This window comes from Trichomycterus rosablanca, chromosome 15 (genome assembly GCF_030014385.1).
Source record: "Trichomycterus rosablanca isolate fTriRos1 chromosome 15, fTriRos1.hap1, whole genome shotgun sequence".
NCBI classification, from domain to species: domain Eukaryota; kingdom Metazoa; phylum Chordata; class Actinopteri; order Siluriformes; family Trichomycteridae; genus Trichomycterus; species Trichomycterus rosablanca.
Window position 1 is genome coordinate 28,563,444 of NC_086002.1, and position 25,490 is coordinate 28,588,933.

Genomic DNA, 25,490 nt, shown 5'->3' on the forward strand with positions numbered 1-25,490 from the left:
AATTTGTTGATGAGGAGTTTATGAGTTGAGTTTGTGAAGAGTTAGTGAGGAGTTGATGAGGTAATAAGCAGTTGGCAATGAGGTGGTGATGAGGAGTTGGTGAGGAAATGATGGAGTTGATGAGGAGCTCGTGAGGAGGTGATGAGTTGTTGGTGAGGAGGTGATGAGGTGTTGAGGAGGGGATGAGGAGTTGATGAGGAAGTGGTGAGGAGGTGATTAGAAATAGATGAGGAGGTGATGAGTAGTTGATGATGAGTTGGTGAGGAGTTGATGAGGAGGTGATTAGCAGACCCTAATAGTAACCCTCCAATAGTTCTAAACAAACCCACGCTGTCATGTTCTCCTATGGGACCGGCAGCAGTGAATTAAGCAATAGAACACGAGAGGGAGTGTGTTATCGTGAATAACATCACGGCTGTGATTTGGTCGCAGGCACGAGCCGAAGGCGAGTAGATCATCACAGCTGTGATGTTATTCGCGATAACACACGACCTCAAGTGTTCTATTGCTTTTATACAAGTTTTTACAAAATAAAGAAAGAAAATAAATCAAAGAAGCCCTGAATTTCATAATAAATCTGCTTTAATATTGACAATACCTTCCGTCAAAAAGTAGTTCCACAACAAATATAAAGTTTAACACTACAAAGCAGACATTCCAAGTTGCAAAAACTCATTTCAGGGAGGTAAGAACAACAAGAAGAAGGCAAGAACCTCCGAAGGGAAAAAAGAAATAAAAAACCTCTTGCACACACCAAAGGATTATGGGTGATAACAGAACTTTTAGGAGCTGCTAACTGGGCTATTAAGCTAACTGTTCGCGTCACAAACACATTAAAGTTCCCTACATAGTGCACTAGATTGTGTATCAGATCACGGATTTATGTTCCCTACATAATGCATTAGATAGTGAATTAGACAATTGGTTATGTTCCCTACATAGTGCGATATATTGTATATCAGGTAACGCATTCATGTTCACTACACAGTGCACTAGACAATATATTAGACAATTGATTTATGTTCCCTACACAGTGCACTAGACAATATATTAGACAATTGATTTATGTTCCCTACACAGTGCACTAGATTGTATATCAAATAACAGATTCAAAACGCGATCGAAAAAAAAGTCTGTCGTGCCTGTGTGCATGAAGCTTGTCGTTACTGGCAACACGTCAGCGGAGTAATACAGTTGTGGTGTGAAAAGCCTGTGCTGTTATCACAAATATCAGCACGGTTAGAACGCTTCTTAACCAATCAGATTGTAAGGTCGGAACTACCTGTTGTATAAAATGTGATGTCATTAAGTAGTAGAGACAAGATATAGTACAGAGATTAAAAAGTTTTTTTGCATAAGAGTTGTTTTTAGCATAAACTAATCTCCCTTCACTTTCCTGAGGATTCATAACAATATTGATTTTGGTTGATTTTGGCACTAAACCATGTGGCTGGATTCATAAGGTTTACCTGCACTGAATGAACAGATTGATAAACACACTACCGTACCTTTAACATTATAGTGCAGGTACATGAAATAGCTTCATTCATGTCTTATTTCATGAGTGATTAATAATTGATTCCTACATGTAATACATGAATGAATTCATTATGAATATGCACTAGTTCATTTTGTCTAATGTAAGTGGTGGACAAAGTACACAAACCATGTAGTTCAGTTAAAGTAGAGATATCCAAGGTAAAAAATTACTCTAGTAAAAGTAGTAGTTTGTTTATTTTATTAGGATTTTAACGTCATGTTTTACACTTTTGGTTACATTCATGACAGGAACGGTAGTTACTCATTACACATGATTCATCAGTTCACAAGGTTATATCAAACACAGTCATGGACAGTTGAGTGTCTCCAATATACCTCTTTGAACTGTGGGAGGAAACCGGAGCACCCGGAGGAAACCCACACGGACACGGGGAGAACATGCAAACTCCACACAGAAAGGACCTGGACCTGAACTGAACCCAGGACCTTCTTGCTGGGAGGCGACAGTGCTACCCACTAAGCCACCGTGCCACCCAAAAGTAGTAGTAATAGTAAAAATACTCTTTACCTCCACTTTTGTAAAAGTACTAAAATATTTACCTTCAAATGTACTTAAGTATGAAAGTAAAAGTAGCATGATTTATTTAAGTATGAAAGTAAAAGTAGCATGATTTATTATGGCTCTAATGTTTTATGATCATTTCTGTAACAAGACTCTTGATGAATCAACTCATTTTAGGTGAAAAGACTCGAGTGTCATTCATTAATCTGACACTAATGTTTATTAAAATTATCATAAGAACAAAACACTGATTGGTGTGATCGTTTCATGCTTCTTTTATTTTGACAATGTTACGTTTTTATTTACACATAAGCCAAAACATTTAGTGCTGAGCAAATGCTAAACAATAACAGGATTAAGTATATTAATGAAATCAAATTCATTATTTTTTTTCAAACAAAGCAACATACCGCTGAAAATGCTTGCTAAGTAGTGGAAATAAATGTGGCTCTATGGGTTGAAAGTGAATGTTTGGAACTATTCACTAGCCCCAAAACCCGGAAGACATGCAGAAAAATGTCTCCGTCCCCTTTACAATGGTTCCCTATGGGAGTGTTGCCACTCTGTTCTCTCTACCGCTCTGTTCTGTGCGAATAAGAAACTTATGCCTAGTTCACACTACATGGCTTTTGCCCTGATTTTCGCTTGGCGACTGGTCTAGATTTGCCGGCTCGGGAGCAACTCGGTGTTTGATCAAAACTCGGCTCTCTATCCAACAACTCGATCCGACCGGCTCGGCGAGCACTGGATCAAGATTTCTAACATTCTAACGTTCTAACGCAAGATACAGCATGAGGAGAAACGCAGGGGAGGAGTGTGGCTGTACAGGGGCTTAATACAGTTTATATCATAATTAGGGCTGCAACGATTAGTCGACGTAATCGATAACGTCGACTATAAAAATTTGTCGATGTGGAATTTCATTGTCGATGCGTCTTTATTGATGCAATGCACTAAAGGGACTGCAGGGGGCACAGCATCGCTTCCATGGCACAGCGGGGAGTTTATGAAGACAGAGAGGCAAAGATAAAGAGACCGAACTTTCTAAAGTATTTCAGCCAAAATAACCCAAAGAAACGAGCTGAACGCAGACACTACAGAGCAGAGTTGTGGTTTCACGCCAGCAACACGGTGAAACGCCTTGCAGCCATGATGAGCAGCATTATTCTGGTAAGTTTTTACATCGCTTTGTGCTTTAACCAATGTAGTTAATGTTTGTTAATGCTAGAGTACTTGTCGGAAAACTATCTAAGAGTTCGCTATTTTTCAGGTTTGTTTGCTAGCTAACGCATTAAGTGCAATAGTTAATCAGTCATTTATATGAGTAACGTTATATAACTTAACATTATAGCCTAACGTTACCCTGTCTCATCTTCCATATTTTTTGCTCTCGTTAATAAGAGCATTCATTCTAAATAATAAGCCTCCTCCACTTAATGATAGCTAGTTAGCTCAGCAGATAATTCAGTTAAGATATTTAACCTGTTATGGTTTAGCTGGCATAGCCAGTACACTATTTGTAATAAACTATGATATATAGCCTTCAGTTTGTGATAATTAATACAGCTTTCTCTTTTGCGCTTTCTATTAATAGCACTAAGCAATGAAGTGTGGATGAGAAGAGAAGATGTTCATGCACCTCTCAAATGGCTGAGGTCCTCACAGACAGCATTCACATGTTTCTCAACGACATGTTATAAATGTTTTTGACTTCCAGAGTGATAACTTCTGAAACATAACAGTTTCTAATGCTGTCCAAAGCTTTATTTCATTGAATTTTTTTTATTGTGATTGTGTATTAATGTTTCAAATATATTTAATTAAACTATCAAGCTTAAGTTTCATATTCATGTTTCATGGGTCATTATTTTAATTTGATATTGGAACTTAAATAACATAACAGAGTTTTATGTTAAGGCAGAGATGGAGTGTATGACATAAATAATCGCGGACTAGTCGACTAATCGAAAAAATAATCATCAGATTAGTCGACTACTAAAATAATCGTTAGTTGCAGCCCTAATCATAATACACCGGCACACACACACACAAGTTTTACAGTATTTCTGACCTTATATAGGGTGGGCCATTTATATGGATACACCTAAATAAAATGGGAATGGTTGGTGATATTAACTTCCTGTTTGTGGCACATTAGTATATGGGAGGGGGAAAACTTTTAATGTAACTTTATTCTTTCATGAGTTATTTACAAGTTTCTGACCACTTATAAAATGTGTTCAAAGTGCTGCCCATTGTTTTGGATTGTCAATGCAACCCTCTTCTCCCACTCTTCACACACTGATAGCAACACCGCAGAAGAAATATCCGTAGTTTCAGGTGCTGCACATCTCGTATCTTCACAGCATAGACAATTGCCTTCAGATGACCCCAAAGATAAAAGTCTAAGGGGGTCAGAACGGGAGACCTTGGGGGCCATTCAACTGGCCCACGACGACCAATCCACTTTCCAGGAAACTGTTCATCTAGGAATGCTCGGACCTGACACCCATAATGTGGTGGTGCACCATCTTGCTGGAAAAACTCAGGGAACGTGCCAGCTTCAGTGCATAAAGAGGGAAACACATCATCATGTAGCAATTTCAAATATCCAGTGGCCTTGAGGTTTCCATTGATGAAGAATGGCCCCACTATCTTTGTACCCCATATACCACACCATACCATCAATTTTTGTGTTCCAACAGTCTTGGAGGGATCTATCCAATGTGGGTTAGTGTCAGACCAATAGCGGTGGTTTTGTTTGTTAACTTCACCATTCACATAAAAGTTTGCCTCATCACTAAACAAAATGTTCTGTGTAAACTGAGGGTCCTGTTCCAATTTTTGTTTTGCCCATTCTGCAAATTCAGTGCACCGATCTGGGTCATCCTCGTTGAGACGCTGCAGCAGCTGGAGTTTGTAAGGGTGCCATTTGTGAGTAGCTAATATCCGCCGAAGGGATGTTCGACTGATGCCACTCTCCAGTGACATGCGGCGAGTGCTACGCTGTGGGCTCTTGCTGAATGAAGCTAGGACAGCCACTGATGTTTCTTCATTAGTGACAGTTTTCATGCGTCCACATTTTGGCAAATCCAACACTGAACCAGTTTCACGAAACTTGGCAAGCAGTTTGCTAACTGTAGCATGGGAGATGGGTGGTCTCGTAGGGTTTGAAATCTGCTGCAATGACCCGGGTACTGCGTTCACCAGACATCAACACAATTTCTATCCGCTCCTCACGTGTTAACCTCTGCGACATGTCAATGGCTGTAAACAAAGAGAAGCTTGTAAATAACTCATGAAAGAATAAAGTTACTTTAAAACCAAGCACATCATTGTTTTTCTTGTGAAATTCTCAATAAGTTTGATGTGTCACATGAACCTCTTCCCATTGAAAAAACTAAAGTTGGATCCAAAATGGCCGACTTCAAAATGGCCGCCATGGTCACCACCCATCATGAAAAGTTTTCCCCCTCCCATATACTAATGTGCCACAAACAGGAAGTTAATATCAACAACCATTCCCATTTTATTTAGGTGTATCCATATAAATGGCCCACCCTGTAGTTCTCTACAAAACACCAACGTTGCATTGCAAAAAATATTTATTAACCTCCAACTTACTATAGAACAATCCAAGCAAAATCCACTAAGATTCATTAATTTTTTCTTTGTTTTTACGTGCACAAACTTTAATCTCTCGCTACTTGTTGACGTGCATTTTTGGACGTTGAATCATTAAACCTTTCGTCACTTCTCGCATTTGTTTTCGTGACAAAATGTAGTTAGGGAGAGCAGAGAAGCTCGCCTGCGATTCCAGTTGGTGATAGATCGTGTAGTGTAAATCCCCCCTATCGACGATCAGTTGTGTAGTGTGAAATATACACTGACTGAAAAGACTCCTGAGTGCAAGAGATTCAGTCGTGTATGTTGTGTCTGCCTCTTTATTAATAATTCCAGTTCCACACTGTTATATTAACTTTATAACTTTTATCTTTATTAAATCCCGCTACACTCATTCACTCATGCACGTAACATACACTGGTGCGAAGCCAACTAGTGATAAACCACACTCACTGTTTCTCATGCCGGGTATATCAAAATAAGAGTCCCATTCAAAGTATATAACCGAATATTACAGGTGTTATGTTTTGTAGAGGACGATCAAGTCAGAAATACTGTAAAACGTGTGTGTGCCGGTGTATTCTGATTAGGGATGCATCAATACCATTTTTTCCCAACCAAGTACAAGTACATATATTTTTGTACTTGCCGATACCGATACCAATACCTATTTAGAATGATGGAGTTAATGAGTTAATGGAGTTAATGAGTTGGAGGTTAATAAATATTTTTGCAATGTTGGTGTTTTGTTGTTATGTTTTGTAGAGAACGATCAGAGACTCTCCTGCGTTTCCACTCACACCGTATCCTGCGTTCTCATTGGCTGTTCGACATGTCACTCATTCCCAGTCGCACATCTCAGATCAGATATCTGACATGCTAGAAAACTCGATCCGGTCGGATCAAGTTGTTGAATAGCGAACGCCGGGTTGCTCCCGAGCCGACAAATCTAGCGCCGACCAGTCGCCGAGCGAAAATCAGGGCAAAAATCGTGTAGTGTGAACTAGGCATAACGCAGCAACGTGCACTAGGCACACGGTATCGGATGTTTAGTATCGGAGCCTCATTTGCGAGTAAGAGTACAAGTTAATGAGCGCGGTATCAGGCAAATACCCGATACCAGTATCGGTACTCATGCATCTCTAATTCTGATATAAACTACAGGTCCTTCTCAAAAAATTAGCATATTGTGATAAAGTTCATTATTTTCCATAATGTAATGATAAAAATTAAACTTTCATATATTTTAGATTCATTGCACACCAACTGAAATATTTCAGGTCTTTTATTGTTTTAATACTGATGATTTTGGCATACAGCTCATGAAAACCCAAAATTCCTATCTCAAAAAATTAGCATATCATGAAAAGGTTCTCTAAACGAGCTATTAACCTAATCATCTGAATCAACGAATTAACTCTAAACACCTGCAAAAGATTCCTGAGGCTTTTAAAAACTCCCAGCCTGGTTCATTACTCAAAACTGCAATCATGGGTAAGACTGCCGACCTGACTGCTGTCCAGAAGGCCATCATTGACACCCTCAAGCAAGAGGGTAAGACACAGAAAGAAATTTCTGAACGAATAGGCTGTTCCCAGAGTGCTGTATCAAGGCACCTCAGTGGGAAGTCTGTGGGAAGGAAAAAGTGTGGCAGAAAACGCTGCACAACGAGAAGAGGTGACCGGACCCTGAGGAAGATTGTGGAGAAGGGCCGATTCCAGACCTTGGGGGACCTGCGGAAGCAGTGGACTGAGTCTGGAGTAGAAACATCCAGAGCCACCGTGCACAGGCGTGTGCAGGAAATGGGCTACAGGTGCCGCATTCCCCAGGTCAAGCCACTTTTGAACCAGAAACAGCAGCACTGGACTGTTGCTCAGTGGTCCAAAGTACTGTTTTCGGATTAAAGCAAATTTTGCATGTCATTCGGAAATCAAGGTGCCAGAGTCTGGAGGAAGACTGGGGAGAAGGAAATGCCAAAATGCCTGAAGTCCAGTGTCAAGTACCCACAGTCAGTGATGGTCTGGGGTGCCATGTCAGCTGCTGGTGTGTCCACTGTGTTTTATCAAGGGCAGGGTCAATGCAGCTAGCTATCAGGAGATTTTGGAGCACTTCATGCTTCCATCTGCTGAAAAGCTTTATGGAGATGAAGATTTCATTTTTCAGCACGACCTGGCACCTGCTCACAGTGCCAAAACCACTGGTGAATGGTTTACTGACCATGGTATTACTGTGCTCAATTGGCCTGCCAACTCTCCTGACCTGAACCCCATAGAGAATCTGTGGGATATTGTGAAGAGAAAGTTGAGAGACACAAGACCCAACACTCTGGATGAGCTTAAGGCCGCTATCGAAGCATCCTGGGCCTCCATAACACCTCAGCAGTGCCACAGGCTGATTGCCTCCATGCCACGCCGCATTGAAGCAGTCATTTCTGCAAAAGGATTCCCGACCAAGTATTGAGTGCATAACTGAACATAATTATTTGAAGGTTGACTTTTTTTGTATTAAAAACACTTTTCTTTTATTGGTCGGATGAAATATGCTAATTTTTTGAGATAGGAATTTTGGGTTTTCATGAGCTGTATGCCAAAATCATCAGTATTAAAACAATAAAAGACCTGAAATATTTCAGTTGGTGTGCAATGAATCTAAAATATATGAAAGTTTAATTTTTATCATTACATTATGGAAAATAATGAACTTTATCACAATATGCTAATTTTTTGAGAAGGACCTGTATATTATCCCCCTGTCCCACCTGTTTACACTCCTCTCCTGTGTTTCCCCTCACACTGTATCCTGCGTTCTCATTGGCTGTTCGACATAGCACTCACTGCCAGTCGCACAACTCAGATTGAGATATCTGACATGCTAGAAATCTCGATCCGGTTGCCGAGCGCTCGGCGAGCCGGTCGGATCGAGTTGTTGGTAGTTCACACATAGCAATTGAGAGCCGAGTTTTGATCGCAGAGCGAACGCCGAGTTGCTCCCGAGCCGGCAAATCTATTGCCGACCAGTCGCCGAACGAAAATCAGGGCAAAAATCGTGTAGTGTGAACTAGGCCTTAAGCGCGCTGGTTTATTATGATGTCATCTGTTGATTCTCCTGCTCTGTGTGAATAAGAAACTAAGCAGCAGCTTTTCTTCTGTTTCTACATTAAGATCATCACGCTTAACAGAGAAACACCTTTAACTTACTACTTGCATTTTTTGCACACCTCCTGGAACTGCACAATTTTTTTTAATTTCTGCACCTTACTTGTATTTTTGCACCTTATTTACTTTTTAGGCACCTTATCTGCATTGCCAATTTTACGCTGCTAATGTACAACATGTCACTACCTCATGAACCATTGTACCATCTATTCACCATCATGTACTAACACTTGTCTTTAGTCCTGTCTTCTAATTACTTGTTTAGATTAGGGATAATTAGGAATTTCTTTTGTAGTTATTTATTATAGGATTTTTTGTATTTATTGTTGTACCTACACTGTTTTGTATTTACACTGTTTTTGTCTCGCACTTTTTGTACCGTGTTACACCGTGATCCTAGAGGAACGCTGTTTCGTTTCAATATGTACTTGTATGTAGCTGAAATGACAATAAAACCTCTCTGACTCTCTGACTCTGACAACACCATGTCTCCTTTACTTATTTTTAATCAGGTAAGATACAAATACTAATAATTATATAACAATAATATATATATATATATATATATATATATATATATATATATATATAAACACCTAACACAATATATATATATATATATATACATACAGTGTATCACAAAAGTGAGTACACCCCTCACATTTCTGCAGATATTTAAGTATATCTTTTCATGGGACAACACTGACAAAATGACACTTTGACACAATGAAAAGTAGTCTGTGTGCAGCTTATATAACAGTGTAAATTTATTCTTCCCTCAAAATAACTCAATATACAGCCATTAATGTCTAAACCACCGGCAACAAAAGTGAGTACACCCCTAAGAGACTACACCCCTAAATGTCCAAATTGAGCACTGCTTGTCATTTTCCCTCCAAAATGTCATGTGACTCGTTAGTGTTACAAGGTCTCAGGTGTGCATAGGGAGCAGGTGTGTTCAATTTAGTAGTACAGCTCTCACACTCTCTCATACTGGTCACTGAAAGTTCCAACATGGCACCTCATGGCAAAGAACTCTCTGAGGATCTTAAAAGACGAATTGTTGCGCTACATGAAGATGGCCAAGGCTACAAGAAGATTGCCAACACCCTGAAACTGAGCTGCAGCACAGTGGCCAAGATCATCCAGCGTTTTAAAAAAGCAGGGTCCACTCAGAACAGACCTCGCGTCGGTCGTCCAAAGAAGCTGAGTGCACGTGCTCAGCGTCACATCCAACTGCTGTCTTTGAAAGATAGGCGCAGGAGTGCTGTCAGCATTGCTGCAGAGATTGAAAAGGTGGGGGGTCAGCCTGTCAGTGCTCAGACCATACGCCGCACACTACATCAAATTGGTCTGCATGGCTGTCACCCCAGAAGGAAGCCTCTTCTGAAGTCTCTACACAAGAAAGCCCGCAAACAGTTTGCTGAAGACATGTCAACAAAGGACATGGATTACTGCATCAGACCAAGATTAATTTGTTTGGTTCAGATGGTCTCAAGCATGTGTGGCGGCAATCAGGTGAGGAGTACAAAGATAAGCGTGTCATGCCTACAGTCAAGCATGGTGGTGGGAATGCCATGGTCTGGGGCTGCATGAGTGCAGCAGGTGTTGGGGAGTTACATTTCATTGAGGGACACATGAACTCCAATATGTACTGTGAAATACTGAAGCAGAGCATGATCCCCTCCCTCCGGAAACTGGGTCGCAGGGCAGTGTTCCAGCATGATAATGACCCCAAACACACCTCTAAGACGACCACTGCTTCATTGAAGAGGCTGAGGGTAAAGGTGCTGGACTGGCCAAGCATGTCTCCAGACCTAAACCCAATAGAACATCTTTGGGGCATCCTCAAGCGGAAGGTGGAGGAGCGCAAAGTCTCGAATATCCGCCAGCTCCGTGATGTCGTCATGGAGGAGTGAAAAAGCATTCCAGTGGCAACCTGTGAAGCTCTGGTAAACTCCATGCCCAGGAGAGTTAAGGCAGTTCTGGGAAACAATGGTGGCCACACAAAATATTGACACTTCAGGAACTTTCACTAAGGGGTGTACTCACTTTTGTTGCCGGTGGTTTAGACATTAATGGCTGTATATTGAGTTATTTTGAGGGAAGAATAAATTTACACTGTTATATAAGCTGCACAAAGACTACTTTTCATTGTGTCAAAGTGTCATTTTGTCAGTGTTGTCCCATGAAAAGATATACTTAAATATCTGCAGAAATGTGAGGGGTGTACTCACTTTTGTGATACACTGTATATATAAATATATATATATATATATTTATATATATATATATATATATATATATAATAATTTTATTTATTCTTTTTTTTTAATGTTTCATTATTACAAATTGTTAAGAGTTTTAAATAGCACACTAATATCTATCTGGTTAGACTATTTTGTTTGAATAATGAACATCAAATCAGTGTAGAAGTGAAATGATTGAAACTGTAGTGTCCACTGTAGAGGTTGATATACATTTGAAGCATGGAAACCTGTGCTTGTAAAAAACAGCTATTAAATAGCCGCCACTGTAGTGACCACTATGTGTCAGAGGGTTAATATTATTAATAATCATTAACAAAACTGCTACACTTACTGCATCTTTTATCAAATACTTACATTATCATCATCTTCTATATTTAACATCATTAATAAGAATCATCACTTTGTTTATCATCATTTTAATCTATTGTAGTTTATTGCTTTAATCAGTTAGTTAAAATGTGTGGTTAAATAGCCAAAAAAGTGGTTAATGTACTGGACTTGAACAAGGCCCTTAACCCTCAATTGCCTAGACAGTAAACTGTCACAGTACTGTAAGTCACTTTGGATAAAAGTATTTTCTAAATGTCAAATATGTAAATGTAAATAACAATTGAATCATAATTTTGCAAATACATACCATTCCAAAAACTACTGGTTACTGGTAGAAACATCACAGGATCACAGTGGATTGTGGGTAGGGGAGAATCCACTAGCTACTAGCAGTAACCTGATGGACTCTCCAATCTCACTGAACTGTGTATTTCACTGTACACAGTACTGATGTACAGAATGAAGAGATGAATCCGTCAGCACTTCAGTATGGGTTTGAGAGTGTTGATCTTGTACAGGAAGTGATGTAAAGATAATTTACAGATTAGAACATAAAGAAGCTGAACAAAGCATCACCATGTAGAATCCCAGTGTTAAGAGTAAAAGGTGTTTATCTCCACTGCTCTTCATCTTCTTCTTCTCTTAATTCAAGTATGTATTAGAATCAGAATCTGTAGAAGAGATCAGACCTGATCAGATGTTTATAACTTATCAGACTCGACACAATCAGAACCAGTATAAACACCAACAAATACCAGCTGGAACAATGATAGAACATTTTACATGATTCATTGTTCACTGAAGAACCCTGATACAGATGAAGTTCTGCTAATGAGCAGTTCTGATTTCACAATACCATTGGGTGTGTGTGTAATGTGTGCATGTGTGTATGTGTTTAGGTGTGTGTATAAACAGTGACTCACTGTAGTTCCTCCAGGTTACATTGTGGATCCACCAGTAGATCCTTCAGCAGTTTTACTCCTGATTTTTTTGGATGATTGTCGTTCAGATGCAGTTCTCTCAGACGTGATGATGGATTAAATTTCAGAGCTGAAGCCAGAGCAGTAAAACCTTCATTTGTAATACTGCAGCTATTTAACCTGCAGATGAAAATTATTTTTAAAAAATCACACACAAACTTCCACCTCAGATCCACATTCCATATTCAGATCCACAACCAGACAACATCTTGTGTGGCGAAAGTGAGTAAAATATCAAACTCATACACACATCAATAACAGTTTCTGTATGAATGATCTTCTGTATCTACAGTGTGAAAGTGAAGATCTTACTCCAGTATCTCCAGTTTACAGTGTGGATTCTCCAGTCCAGCAGAGAGCAGCTTCACTCCTGAATCCTTCAGGTTATTGTAACCCAGGTTCAGAACTTTCAGACTGGAGGAGTTTAAACTGAGAACTGAGGACAGAACTTTACCACTTTTTTCTGTTAGATTACAATCCCACAACCTGGAGAGAAATAATCAGATCAATCAGAGAAATTAAAGGCGTCCAAAATCTAGAAAGTCCAGATAGCAGATCTGATAATATTACCCAGACTGCATTGCAGATCAAACTAAAAGCAGTTAAATTGATGATTCAGAATCAGTAATAATTTCAACATTGTCTCTAAAAGTGTGTGACAAAAATAAATAAAAAACCTGTCACACACACCAAAGAATATGGGTGATAACAGAACTTTACTTTCTGATACAGGACTGTGCATAACAACTTTTTACAGCTTGGGCTACAACATAGGCTAAATTGGCCTATTCTGGGGAATTATGCAAGCCTTCATTGTACTTCATCGCCACTTGCTTCGGCCATCAGCGCATACTTGGCAACTAGCCAACTAATTGAGAAGGCTAATATGTATATTTGTCACCTCAACATGCCTTTTACAATCATTTAGCCCACCGTGGGCAATGCTGAAATCACTATGGCAAACAGTAGAGCAAAGACATTGTTTTTCACTTTTATCAAACATGGGTACACTTTCGAGTAGTCAGAGGTGAAATTAGTTTTGTATTTTCTCTTTTTGGAAGGCCCTGCCTCCTTCTCTCACTCACTGAACGCATGCTATCCAGGAGAGAAAAAAAAACACTGCCCACCCACACTAAAAACTGATTGGCTGACTGACATACTCTTTGCAGAGAAGAGGCCAACCAGAACCCTCCTTGTTTTGCATGCGCTTCATGAATATGCACACGGGGGGAGCGCATTACCACAAGGTAGGCTACCACAGCAAGTACGGCCTGTCTATCACTCTGGCTCTCTTTCCCACACGCGATCGGGAAAAAAGTCTGTGTCGTCTGTGTGCGCTCTTGGCCGCTCGTTCTAGATTCCGGGAGATTTTATCTGACTTGCGGGCATCAGGGAGCCGCTATGTATATGCGGGAGACTCCCGGAACATCCGGGATACTTGGGATGTCTGTGTGTGTGTGTGTGTGTGTTGCCCTGACATTTGAGTTTATTTGTTTACACTGATTGTTTCCCAGAATGAAGTGATTAGTGTAAATAAATGAATGTGTATAAAACTTTATGAAAGTGAAGATCTTACTCAAGTATCTCCAGTTTACAGTGTGGATTATCCAGTCCAGCAGAGAGCAGCTTCACTCCTGAATCCTTCAGTTTATTGTTACTCAGGTCCAGATGTTTCAGACTGGAGGAGTTTAAACTGAGAACTGAGGACAGAACTTCACAACTTCTCTCTGTTAGATTACACTCCCACAACCTGAAGAGAAATAATCAGATCAGACTGCATTGCAGATGAAAGGACTGCTCTACTGTACTGATTTACAAAAAGGCGGAGCTTCACATTTCTACACAGTCCAAAACAGTGGAAGCGTTAAATATAGTCGTGCAGCTACTGAGAATACAATGTTACCCACTGATTATAGATGACAACTTGATTTCTGTCTCCATCCTGAGACGTAGATGGGAGTGACTGTGTGTGTGTGTGTGTGTGTGTGTGTGTGTGTGTATCACCAGGGAGTGTTTCTACTTTCTTGCAAATGTTTTCAAGTGACACTGGATCCACCATGGTCCTGACCAGTATGAAGTAGTCTAATCATTTAATCTAAATTAAATTTACATTCTATAATTACCGTATTTTCCGCACCATAAGGTGCACCGGATTATAAGGCGCAGTCTCAATTACGGGGTCTATTTCTGTACTTAACCCATACATAAGGCGCACCGTATTATAAGGCGCATGCTAAAACATAAGGTCTACAAAAAAAATGTAACGGAAGCAAAACAGTGAGTTTAGTTGAACTTTATTCTACTATTTAACAATACACTCACATTATGTTTTAATCAATCTTTTCCCACAAATCCATCAAAGTCCTCATCTTCTGTGTCTGAATTGAACAGCTGGGCCAGCTTTTCATTTTCGGCGGTCCTTAGACAAACAAATGTTGTTTTGCAGCATACCGGTAGTATACCTACCGGAGGCGTGGCGGAGGTAAGCGTACGTACTGTACGTATTACGTAATGTTCTCTGATTGGTTTATCGCTGCCAGCGTACGTAGTGTACGTATTACGTCCCTGTGTCAGCGGGAAATGGTCCGATAGTCAATCAAGCGGAGCGCTTACCAAAGTCGCACAACAACATTTTTACAGATTTTGGAACTCAGTGCACACATAAGGCGCACCGGATTATTAGGCGCACGGCAGATTTTTGAGAAAATTTAAGGCTCTTAGGTGCGCCTTATAGTGCGGAAAATACGGTACTCACTATTTTCACTCTCACTGTGTATTTCTGCACAGCACAACTGGGAACTAATTATTATCAGGAAGCTCTACATAGAAAACATGATTACACATCAGTCAGATCAATTCCCTTCAACTAAAGTAGGTTAGTGTACTTTACCTTTGCACCACCAGAGTTCATGCTAACATGAATGTCTTCATTTAAAAATATTGTCTAATAATAATGCATTTCTCTCTTTATTACTTGTTATTTTTTGTCTCTTTATTGCATTTAGTCCTGATGTTTTTAGAGCTCTGTGGTTTATGATTTCCTCCATTTCACATCAGATTTTTATAATCAGCAGAGTGCAAGTTAGTTGGTGCAGAAAAGTTTGCATTATTATTTACTTTATTAAAGTTATTAAATTAGATGTGCATTTCAGACACATTTTGAGATCAGACTGCAACAACCCCCTCAGTTACATAAATCGAATCATTAGTGATGAACCCTTAAATCAAATGTTTATCAATAAATGACTCACTCAGCTTTTCTCGATTCTTTCACCACTGGCAGCATCTTCAGAAGACCTTCATGTGATGGATAATATTTCCTCAAATCAAACTCATCCAGCTGCTGATCTGAATTCAGCAACACAAACACCAGAGCCGACCACTGAGCAGGAGACAGACGGAGTTCATCGTTATAAGCATAACCTCTTCTGTTCAGGTATTGTTGGACTTCCTGCACTAGAGAATCATCGTTCAGTTCATTCAAACAGTGGAACAGATTGATGGATTTCTCTGGAGAGGGATTCTCACTGATCTTCTCCTTGATGTACCTGACTGTTTCCTCTGTGTTGTAAAAGCTACCTCCTGTTTGTGGCAGTAGGCCTTGTAAGAGAGTCTGATTGGACTCCAGTGAGAGACCCAGGAGGAAGCGGAGGAAAAGATCCAGGTGTCCATTCTTACTCTGTAAGGCCTTGTCCACTGCACTCTTCAGAAAGTCAGACATGTTTGTATAGTTTCTAAAAATGTTAAAGAATCCAGTGTTTTGCATCACCTGCACATTTCTGTTTTTGTTGATGAAGGTGAGAAATACATATAAAGCAGCCAGAAACTCCTGAACACTCAGGTGCACAAAGCTGAAGACCTGACCCAGGTGCAGCCCAAACTCCTTTCTAAAAATTTGGGTGCAGACTCCTGAGTACACTGATGTGTTTTTAACATCGATGCCACACTCTGTCAGGTCCTTCTCATAGAAGATCAGGTTTCCTTTCTCCAGCTGTTGGAAGGCCAGTTTTCCCAGTGCCAGTATAGTCTCACTGGTCTGGTGTGGATCAGGCTCAGATTTCCCATGGTACTTTTGTTCCGTGTGTTTTATCTGAAAGATCAGAAAGTAAGTGAACATTTGAGTCAGAGTTTTGGGGATCTCTTTCCCCTCGGCTTCATCCAGAATTCTCTCTAGAACAGAGGCTGAGATCCAGCAGAACACTGGAATGTGACACATGATGTAGAGGCTTCTTGGTGACTTTATGTGTTTGATGATTTTACTAGCCAGGTTCTCATCACTGATCCTCTTCCTGAAGTACTCCTCTTTCTGAGGGTCACTGAACCCTCGTACCTCTGTTACCTGGTCTACACACTCAGGAGGGATCTGATTGGCTGCTCCTGGTCGAGTGGTGATCCAGAGGTGAGCAGAGGGAAGCAGGTTCCCCTTGATGAGGTTTGTCAGAAGCACATCCATTTTTACTGACTTTGTTAAGTTACACAATTGCTCATTATTTTGAAAATCTAGAGGAAGTCGACACTCATCGAGACCATCAAAGATGAGCAAAACCTTATAAACATCACAGTCTAATGATGGCAGACCTTTCACTTCTGGGAAAAACTGATGAAGAAGTTCCATCAGACTGAGATTTTCTTGCTTCATCAAGTTCAGCTCTCTAAAAGGAAGTGGAAATATGAAGATGATGTCCTGATTTGCTTTTCCTTTAGTCCAGTCCAGAATGAACTTCTGCACTGAGACTGTTTTTCCAATTCCAGCGATTCCTTTAGTCAGCACAGTTCTGATGGACGAGTCTTTAAAGAGGTTGGTACATTTGATGGGAATCTCCTGTGCTGCTGGTCTTCTGGATGCTGCTTCAATCTGTCTGACCTCATGTTCATTATTGACATCTCCACTCCAACCCTCTGTGATGTAGAGCTCTGTGAAGATCTCATTCAGAAGTGCTGAGCTTCCATGCTGGGAGATTCCTTCATTAATTCTTTTAAATTTCTCTCTCAGGTTGGATTTGAGTTTTTTCTGATATACAGGGACTAATAGTTCTAATAAACAGAAAATTATGAATCAATATTTTACTGCATGATCAATAAACACAGTGTATAATTTAAAATTGTAATAAATAATAGATAACAAATAATAGATTAATTTCCTATTTTTTTTTAATAATATTAAATATAGGTTTTTGTATTTTAAATTATAATGGATTTGTAGAGATCTAGTGACCAATATCATAGTTAGAATTCTCATCTAATATCAAGTACCTGATGCTCATAAAACATTATATAATATAATATAATGACCAATCAAAAGCCTAGATTATTTTGGAAACGAAAATGTAAAGATGGATATTAAATATTTTTTATCTAATGTTAAATAAATGAATAATTTAAGTATTTAGGTCTCTTACTCCTCTGCAGGGTGTTAGCGAGGTCTGTCTGGTTCATGCTCTTCAGAACATTCTGAGTGATCTTTAGCGCCCCCTCTCTGAAACTACTCAGATCTTCTAAATCCTTCACCTCCTGCTCAGAGCATGCTGGGTAATCTTCATTCAGTAGCTTTTTGAACTTGTTTAGCTCATTCTTTAACATGCTGATGACTTTGAGCTCCAGTTCCTGTTGAGGAATTTAGAGAAACAGATCATCACAATAAGCACCATGAGGTAATAAAGAAAGATGAGTGAGTGATGTGACCATATAAGAAATGATGTAGTTCTAACATTATTGTAATATATTTAGTATAATAACATGTGTGTGCCACATTGTTTTATTTTCCTCTGCATATTAAGTTCAGTAAATTAATAAACAATAAATGTTTAATAAAATGTGCTTACACTTTAAACTGGGATTTCACCTCTAAACCAGTCTCAACCTTTAAAATGTGTAAGGTTGTGTGTTTAATACCTCTAATGAGTCCCATTAACCCTGTATGGCAAAAAAAAACAACCCAAAAAAACCCATTCACTTAAGTAAGAACCAGAACAACATCTAAGAAGGGTCTAGAATCAAAAATCAACCATACAACCCCTTAACAGTATTTATTTAACCAAAGGGAAACTAGATTAGCATCATTATTATTATTACACACACATACATACAAACCTTAAATATGGATTCCAGCTGATCTCTGTAAGTAACATTTAATTTCATCTTTTGTGGTCTGGTAATAAAAAGACAAACAATGGTGCAACCTTTCAGTTTTTATTATACAACATCAATAAATATACAGAACAGTACTGAACACTAGCATGTTCCATCATCCAGTTATTGAAACATATTCTATATTTCTATAAATGAATTGACTAGTTGAATAAGTTTAATAAAGTTAATGTGTTTGATCAGGAGGAACTAGATCACTAGAGCATGAGATTATACTGACCTCAGATCAGAAGAACATCCTCCATATTTAAAGTTAAGTGCATTGCATTGACCGGTGGCTCATCATGGAGACACAGCTGGGTTCAGGTGAATCTGATCTCTTACCCTCCCATCACACACACATTTTCCACCGACGCGGCACGGATTTCAGTCATGTTTACTCAGAGAATTTTTTCAAAACTTTATTTAGTTCTAATTAGTTTTTAGATTCAGAAAGTATTCAGAGTTGGGTGCTTAGGTGGCACAGTGATCTAAGGCACTAACACAACAATGAGATTATACTGACCTCAGATCAGTAAAACATCCTCCATCTTTAAAGTTAAGTGGTTGTCCCATTGACTGATTGCTCTTCATGGAGAAGACACAGCTGGGTTCAGGTGAATCTGGTCTCACACCCTCCATCACACTGGGGTACAAAACCAAACATAAATAAACTATATAAAAAACAGGGGGCACCTGAAAGTTTCAGTTTTTAGAGAAACACCACAAATAATATTACAAAGTAATCAGAGTTAAACTAGTTCTTTTTAAACTTTACTTAGTTCTGATCAGTAATTATCAGCCCATATAAAATATCTGTAGTCAAAACCCAATTTACTGATAACTTATACAACCCCAAATCAAAAAAAGACTAAGAGTTTCTTACAATTACTTGGATTTTATTTGATGTCAGACAGGATAAACCTGAGATATTTCATGTTTTATCTGCTCAACTACATTTCATTTAGTAATAAACATCAATTCCTGCATTTCAGACCTGCAACACATTCCAAAAAAGTTAGGACAGTAAAGCATTTACCACTTTGTAATGTTGTTGTTCCTTTTCACCACTTAAAAGACATTTTGGACCAAGTGATTTAGTGTTTCAGCATTTATTTCGTCTCGTTCTTCCTGCAAACACGTCTTAATATGTGCAACAGTACGGAGTCGTCGTTGTCCCATTTTTCGTTTTAAAATTTTTCACACGTTCTCTATTGAGGACAGGTCAGAACTGCAGGCAGGCAGGGCAGGCCAGGCCAGGCCAGGCCAGTCCAGTACCCGTACCCTCTTCTTCTTCAGCCATGCCTTTGTAATGTGTGTGTATGCTGAAAAATGCTGGATGTCCCTGGAAAAGATCACGTCTTGAAGGCAGCACATGTTGCTCTAAGATCTCAATGTACTTTTCTGCATTAATGCTGCATCACAGAAGAGTAAATGACCTTTACCAAGGGCACTGACACGCCCCATACCATGACAGACCCTGGCTTTTGGACTTGTTGCTGATAACAGTCTGGATGGTCCTTTTTTGTCTTTGGTCCAGAGCACACAGCCTCTATTTTTTCCAAAAAGACCTGGAATGCTGATTCATCTGACCACAATACACATTTCCACTGTGTGAGGGTCCATCATAAATGCCTCAGAGCCCAGAGAAGTTGATGCCACTTCTGGACATGATTAACATACGGCTTCTTTTTTGCACAGTAAAGTTTTAAGTAGCATTTGTGCAGTAACTGTATTGTAGAGCTTGATAAAGGTTTGATAAACTAATCACTCACCCATGTGGTAATATCAGCTATTGCTGAGTGCAGGTTCTTGGTGCAGTGCCATCTGAGGGATCAAAGATCGGCTTAGCCTTGCACCCTTGGCCTTTACACACTGAAATTCCACCTGATTTCTTGAATCGTTTAATGATATTATGCACTGTAGAGGGAGAAATATGCAAATCCCTTCCAATCTCTCTTTGAGGTTCATTGTTTTTAAACATTTGTTGACAAACTGGAGATCCTCTGATCATTTTTGCTCATCAAGCCTTTCCTGGATGCTGCTTTTGTACCAAACCATGATTACAATCACCTGTTTGGAATCACATCATCATTTAGTTTTTTTCACCTTATTACTAGCCCTACATTGCCCCTGTCCCAGCTTTTTTGGAATGTGTTGCAGGCTTGAAATGCAGGGATGCAGGTATATTAACAAATGTAATGAGATTGAGCAGACAAAACATTAAATATCTTGGGTTCAAACTGTCTGCAATCAAATAAAAGTCAAAGTAAATGTAAGGAACACTGCATTTTTATTTTATTTGTATTTTCCATACTGTCCCAACTTTTTCTGATTTGGCGTTGTAGATTTTAACATATAGAGTGGATTCTAAAAGTGTTCAGAGCACAGTCCTTGGGTGATGCAGTGGTCTAAGGCACTGACACACCATATAATTATACTGACCTCAAATCTGTAGAATCACCTCCATCTTTATAGTTATGTGGCTGTTCCATTGACTGGTTGCTCTTCATGGAGACACAGCTGGGTTCAGGTGAATCTGGTCTCACACCCTCCATCACACTGGGGTACAGGTACAACCAAATATAAATAAACTATATAAAAAAGCAGGGGGGACCTGAAAGTTTCAGTTTTTAGAGAAACACCACAAATAATATTACAAAGTAATCAGAGTTAAACTAGTTCTTTTTAAACTTTACTTAGTTCTGATTAGTAATTATCAGCCCATATAAAATATCTGTAGTCAAAACCCAATTTAATTATTTACAACCCCAAATCAAAAAAAGTTGGGACAGTATGGAAAAAGCAATTAATAATAAACACAGTTCCTTACATTTACTTTGACTTTTATTTGATTGCAGACAGGATGAACCTGAGATATTTCATCTTTTATCTGCTCAACTTCATTTCACTTATTAATAAACATCCATTCCTGCATTTTAGGTCTGCAACACATTCCAAAAAAAGTTGGGACCGTAAAGAATTTACCACTTTGTTATGTTGCCATTACTTTTCACCACACTTAAAAAACATTTTGGCACAGAGGATACCAAGTGATTTATTGCAGGCAGGCCAGTCCAGTACCCGTACCCTATTCTTCCACAGTCATGCCTTTATAATATGTGCAGCATGTGGTTTTGTATCGTCTTGTTAAAAAATGCTGGATGTCCCTGGAAAAGACGTCTTGAAGGCAGCATATCTTGCTCTAAGATCTCAATGTACTTTTCTGCATTAATGCTGCATCACAGAAGTGTAAATTACCTTTGCCAAATGGCACTGACACACCCCCATACCTTGACAGACCCTGGCTTTTGGACTTGTTGCTGATAACAGTCTGATGGTCCTTTTTGTGTTTGGTCTGGAGCACATGGCGTCCATTTTTTCCAAAAAAGAACTGGAACGCTGATTCATCTGACCACAATACACATTTCCACTGTGTGAGGGTCCATCCTAAATGCCTCCAAGCCTGGGCATGGTTAACATAAGGCTTCTTTTTTGCACAGTTTTAAGTATCATTTGTGCATGTAACTCTTTATTGTAGAGCTTAACAAAGGTTTGCCAAAGTAATCCCTCACCCATGTGGTTATATCAGCTGTTGTTGAGTGGTGGTTCTTGATGCAGTGCTATCTGGGGGATCCTGAAATTCCTCCCAATTCCCTTAATGGTTTAATGATATTATGCACTGTAGAGGGAGAAATATGCAAATCTCTTCCAGTCTTTCTTTGAGGTTCATTGTTTTTAATCATTTCAATAATTTTCTCACACATTTGTTGACAAACTGGAGAACCTGCTTTTGTACCAAACCATGATTACAATCACCTGTTTGGAATCGCATCATTATTTATTTTCACTTCATTACTAGCCCTAAATTGCCCCTGCCCCTGTATATGTAGGTATATTGACCAGTGAAATAAAGTTGAGCAGATAAAACATGAAAAATATTGCGTTCAAATTGTCTGCAATCATATAAAAGTCAAAGTAAATGTAAGGAACATTGCATTTTTATTTTATTTGTATTTTTCATACTGTCCCAAGTTTTTCTGATTAGGGGTTGTATATTTTAACTTATACAACAGGTAGTTCCGATCTTACAATCTGATTGGTTGAGAAGCGTTCTAAACGTGCTGATATTCGTGATAACAGCACGGTCTTTTCACACCACAATGGTATTACTCCGCTGACGCGTTGCCATTAACGACAAGCTTCATGCACACTAACGCGCACGCAGGCGACACAGACTTTTTTTCCAGGTTGCGTTTTAAATCCGTTATCTGATACACAATCTAGCGCACTGTGTAGGGAACATAACCAATTGTCTAATTCACTATCTAGTGCACTATGTAGGGAACATATATCCATGATCTGATACACAATCTAGTGCACTATGTAGGGAACATTAATGTGTTTGTAACGCGCACAGTTAGTTAAGCCCTAGTAGTTCTGTTTTCATCCATAGCCTTTGGTGTGTGCGAAAGGTTTTTTTATTTCTTTTTTTCCCTTCGGAGGTTCTTGCTTTCTTCTTCTTGTTGTTCTTACCTCCCTGAAATGAGTTTTTGCAACTTGGGAATGTCTGCTTTGTAGTGATAAACTTAATATTCGTTGTGGAACTACTTTTTGGCGAAAGGTATTGTCAATATTAAAGCATATTTAATATGAAATTCAGGGCTTCTTTGATTCATTTTCTTTATTTTGTAAAAACTGTTGTATAAAAGCAATAGAACACTCGAGGTCGTGTGTTATCGCAAATAACATTATTCGCGATAACACACGACCTCGAGTGTTCTATTGCTTAAATATACAGTGGATTCTAAAAGTGTTCAGAGCACAGTCCATGGGTGATGCAGTGGTCTAAGGCACTGACACACCATGAGATTATACTGACCTCAGATCAGTAGAACATCCTTCATCTTTAAAGTTAAGTGGAGGATGCATTGACCGGTCACTCTTCATGGAGACACAGCTGGGTTCAGGTGAATCTGGTCTCGTACCCTCCATCACACTGGAGTACAAGTAAAACCAAAAATAAATAACTAAATAAAAAAGCATGAGGGCACCTAAAAGTTTAAGTTCAGAGAAACACCACCAAGGACATGATACAGTAATCACACAGCTGAGCTGGTGTAATTAAACTGAAGTCACATACTCTAATAAAAAAAAAAGAATTGTCAAATAAAGCAATAAGCCACAAGAGACCGTGCGTTACTGTGATTTTATCACGGGGAAGGTCGTTTTGGCACGACGCGAAACGGCGGTCAACATAAAATATAATAAAATACAACAATGTTCAATAAATAAATGTTTTTATTTTACAAAAACACTTACAAAAAGCATTCTTCCGCGAAATCACGTAGTCCGTTAAGTGTTGCTAGGCAACATGAGGGCGAACATAACATTCACTTTTTCTTTTCAGTGGCGTATTAATATGGAATGATGTGAGGTGGTCATAGGTGTGCGTTTATCGGGGATTTTACAACGGCTTCGAACGCAGCTCAGCAAATCAGATTTTAGGACCGGAACTATCCGTTTTATAAACTGAGATTTAAAACTGCTCTGTAATGCTTTTAGTTTTACACCAGTATGCCAGTAAGTCAACCAGCACTGATCTGATTTAACATTCTTATATGAATGAAAGTGTATTAATAACAATCTCACTCTCATCAATGTGTTAGATTAGTGCTTTCTTTATAATCACACACAGCGTGGACACATTTTGAACTCTTGATGCAATGCTCTCATACATGTTTATTAATTTATGTTTTACGTATATTATTGTGTGTTTCTATTATTTTGTATAATAAACTAGTAAATAATTATTTTATGTATATTATTGATTTCTGTTATTTTGTCCACCGCCTGCATATATGTAAACACGAGCGCGCTGACGTCACGTTTACGGTGTAAAGCTACATTTTAGTATCCAGACGAAAACAAAGAAGCAGTTTTCAGAAATCTCTTTATCCTGTTTTCATTAATCGTGGGTTTATGAGTTCGTGTGGATGAGAGAAAAACACAGAAAACGTGTAAATATCTGGGTTGGTGTGGAGGCCTAAATAACGGTGTTAAATGTGACGCATTTTCAGACAGTTTACTCACCGAAAAAAATATCGAATAATAAAATCAATCCTAAACATTTCTCAATCAAATACGGATTAATAACATTTACATATTACAACTTTATATTCACAAACTCACCGTGATTTTCTCTCCACATAAACAGAAGAGCGCACGTTTACTTTTACTCGATGCAGCCTTCAACTGCGCCTTCAAATCTCCCACGTTCTGAGTTCAAAGAAGCGAGTGTAACCTGAATCTACAAAAGAAAGGATTTTAGTTTTTTAAACAGTTAGACATACAGAATCAGATAGTAATAAAATATATTATTTTTGTTCTGTGTGAAGGATAAGATTAAATAGCCTTTATGTGTTACTGAAGAAGCACAGAAATGCAATTTTTATTACATTGAATCAATTTGTCTACCATTGAACGCTGCACTCAAACTAGCGGCCGCCTTTTTATTCCCACATTCCAAACTCTCATTCTGCTCCAAGTTCTGTCAGAAAATATCTGCTGTCCTCTCATACAGTCTTCTGCAAGTGTGTGCACCTCTGATCAAATCTTAATTATCAACAACAACATCATTTACAGGAAACTGATTTAATGATGGCATTTCCTGCACATTTTAATTTACTTTCTCTGATTATATTTTATTTATATTGTTGGTGTATGTAGTATACAGTATACACTAGTGCACTATTCAGTATACAGTATGTATTGTTGCTGTATGTAGTATACAGTATATACTGGTGCAGAATGAAGTATACAGTATACACTAGTGCACTATTCAGTATACAGTATGTATTGTTGCTGTATGTAGTATACAGTATATACTGGTACAGAATGAAGTATACAGTATACACTAGTGCACTATTCAGTATACAGTATG

The 25,490-nt window shown here is 38.8% G+C and overlaps 1 protein-coding gene across 1 annotated transcript; it reads right to left on the bottom strand.

Moving 5' to 3' along the window:
• Positions 1-1,721: 1,721 nt before the first annotated feature.
• Positions 1,722-24,786, bottom strand: LOC134328721 (NLR family CARD domain-containing protein 3-like). The gene is made up of 11 exons (XM_063009902.1): positions 24,740-24,786; positions 23,430-23,546; positions 20,993-21,109; positions 18,512-19,193; positions 17,821-18,025; positions 15,673-17,455; positions 13,998-14,171; positions 12,734-12,907; positions 12,365-12,541; positions 11,749-12,112; positions 1,722-5,329 (listed from the first exon to the last, which is right to left on the bottom strand). Exons 4-10 carry the CDS (start codon positions 18,557-18,559, stop codon positions 12,106-12,108), a joined length of 2,568 nt encoding a protein of 855 aa, XP_062865972.1. The 5' UTR covers positions 18,560-19,193; positions 20,993-21,109; positions 23,430-23,546; positions 24,740-24,786; the 3' UTR covers positions 1,722-5,329; positions 11,749-12,105.
• Between the last annotated feature and the right edge of the window lie 704 nt (positions 24,787-25,490).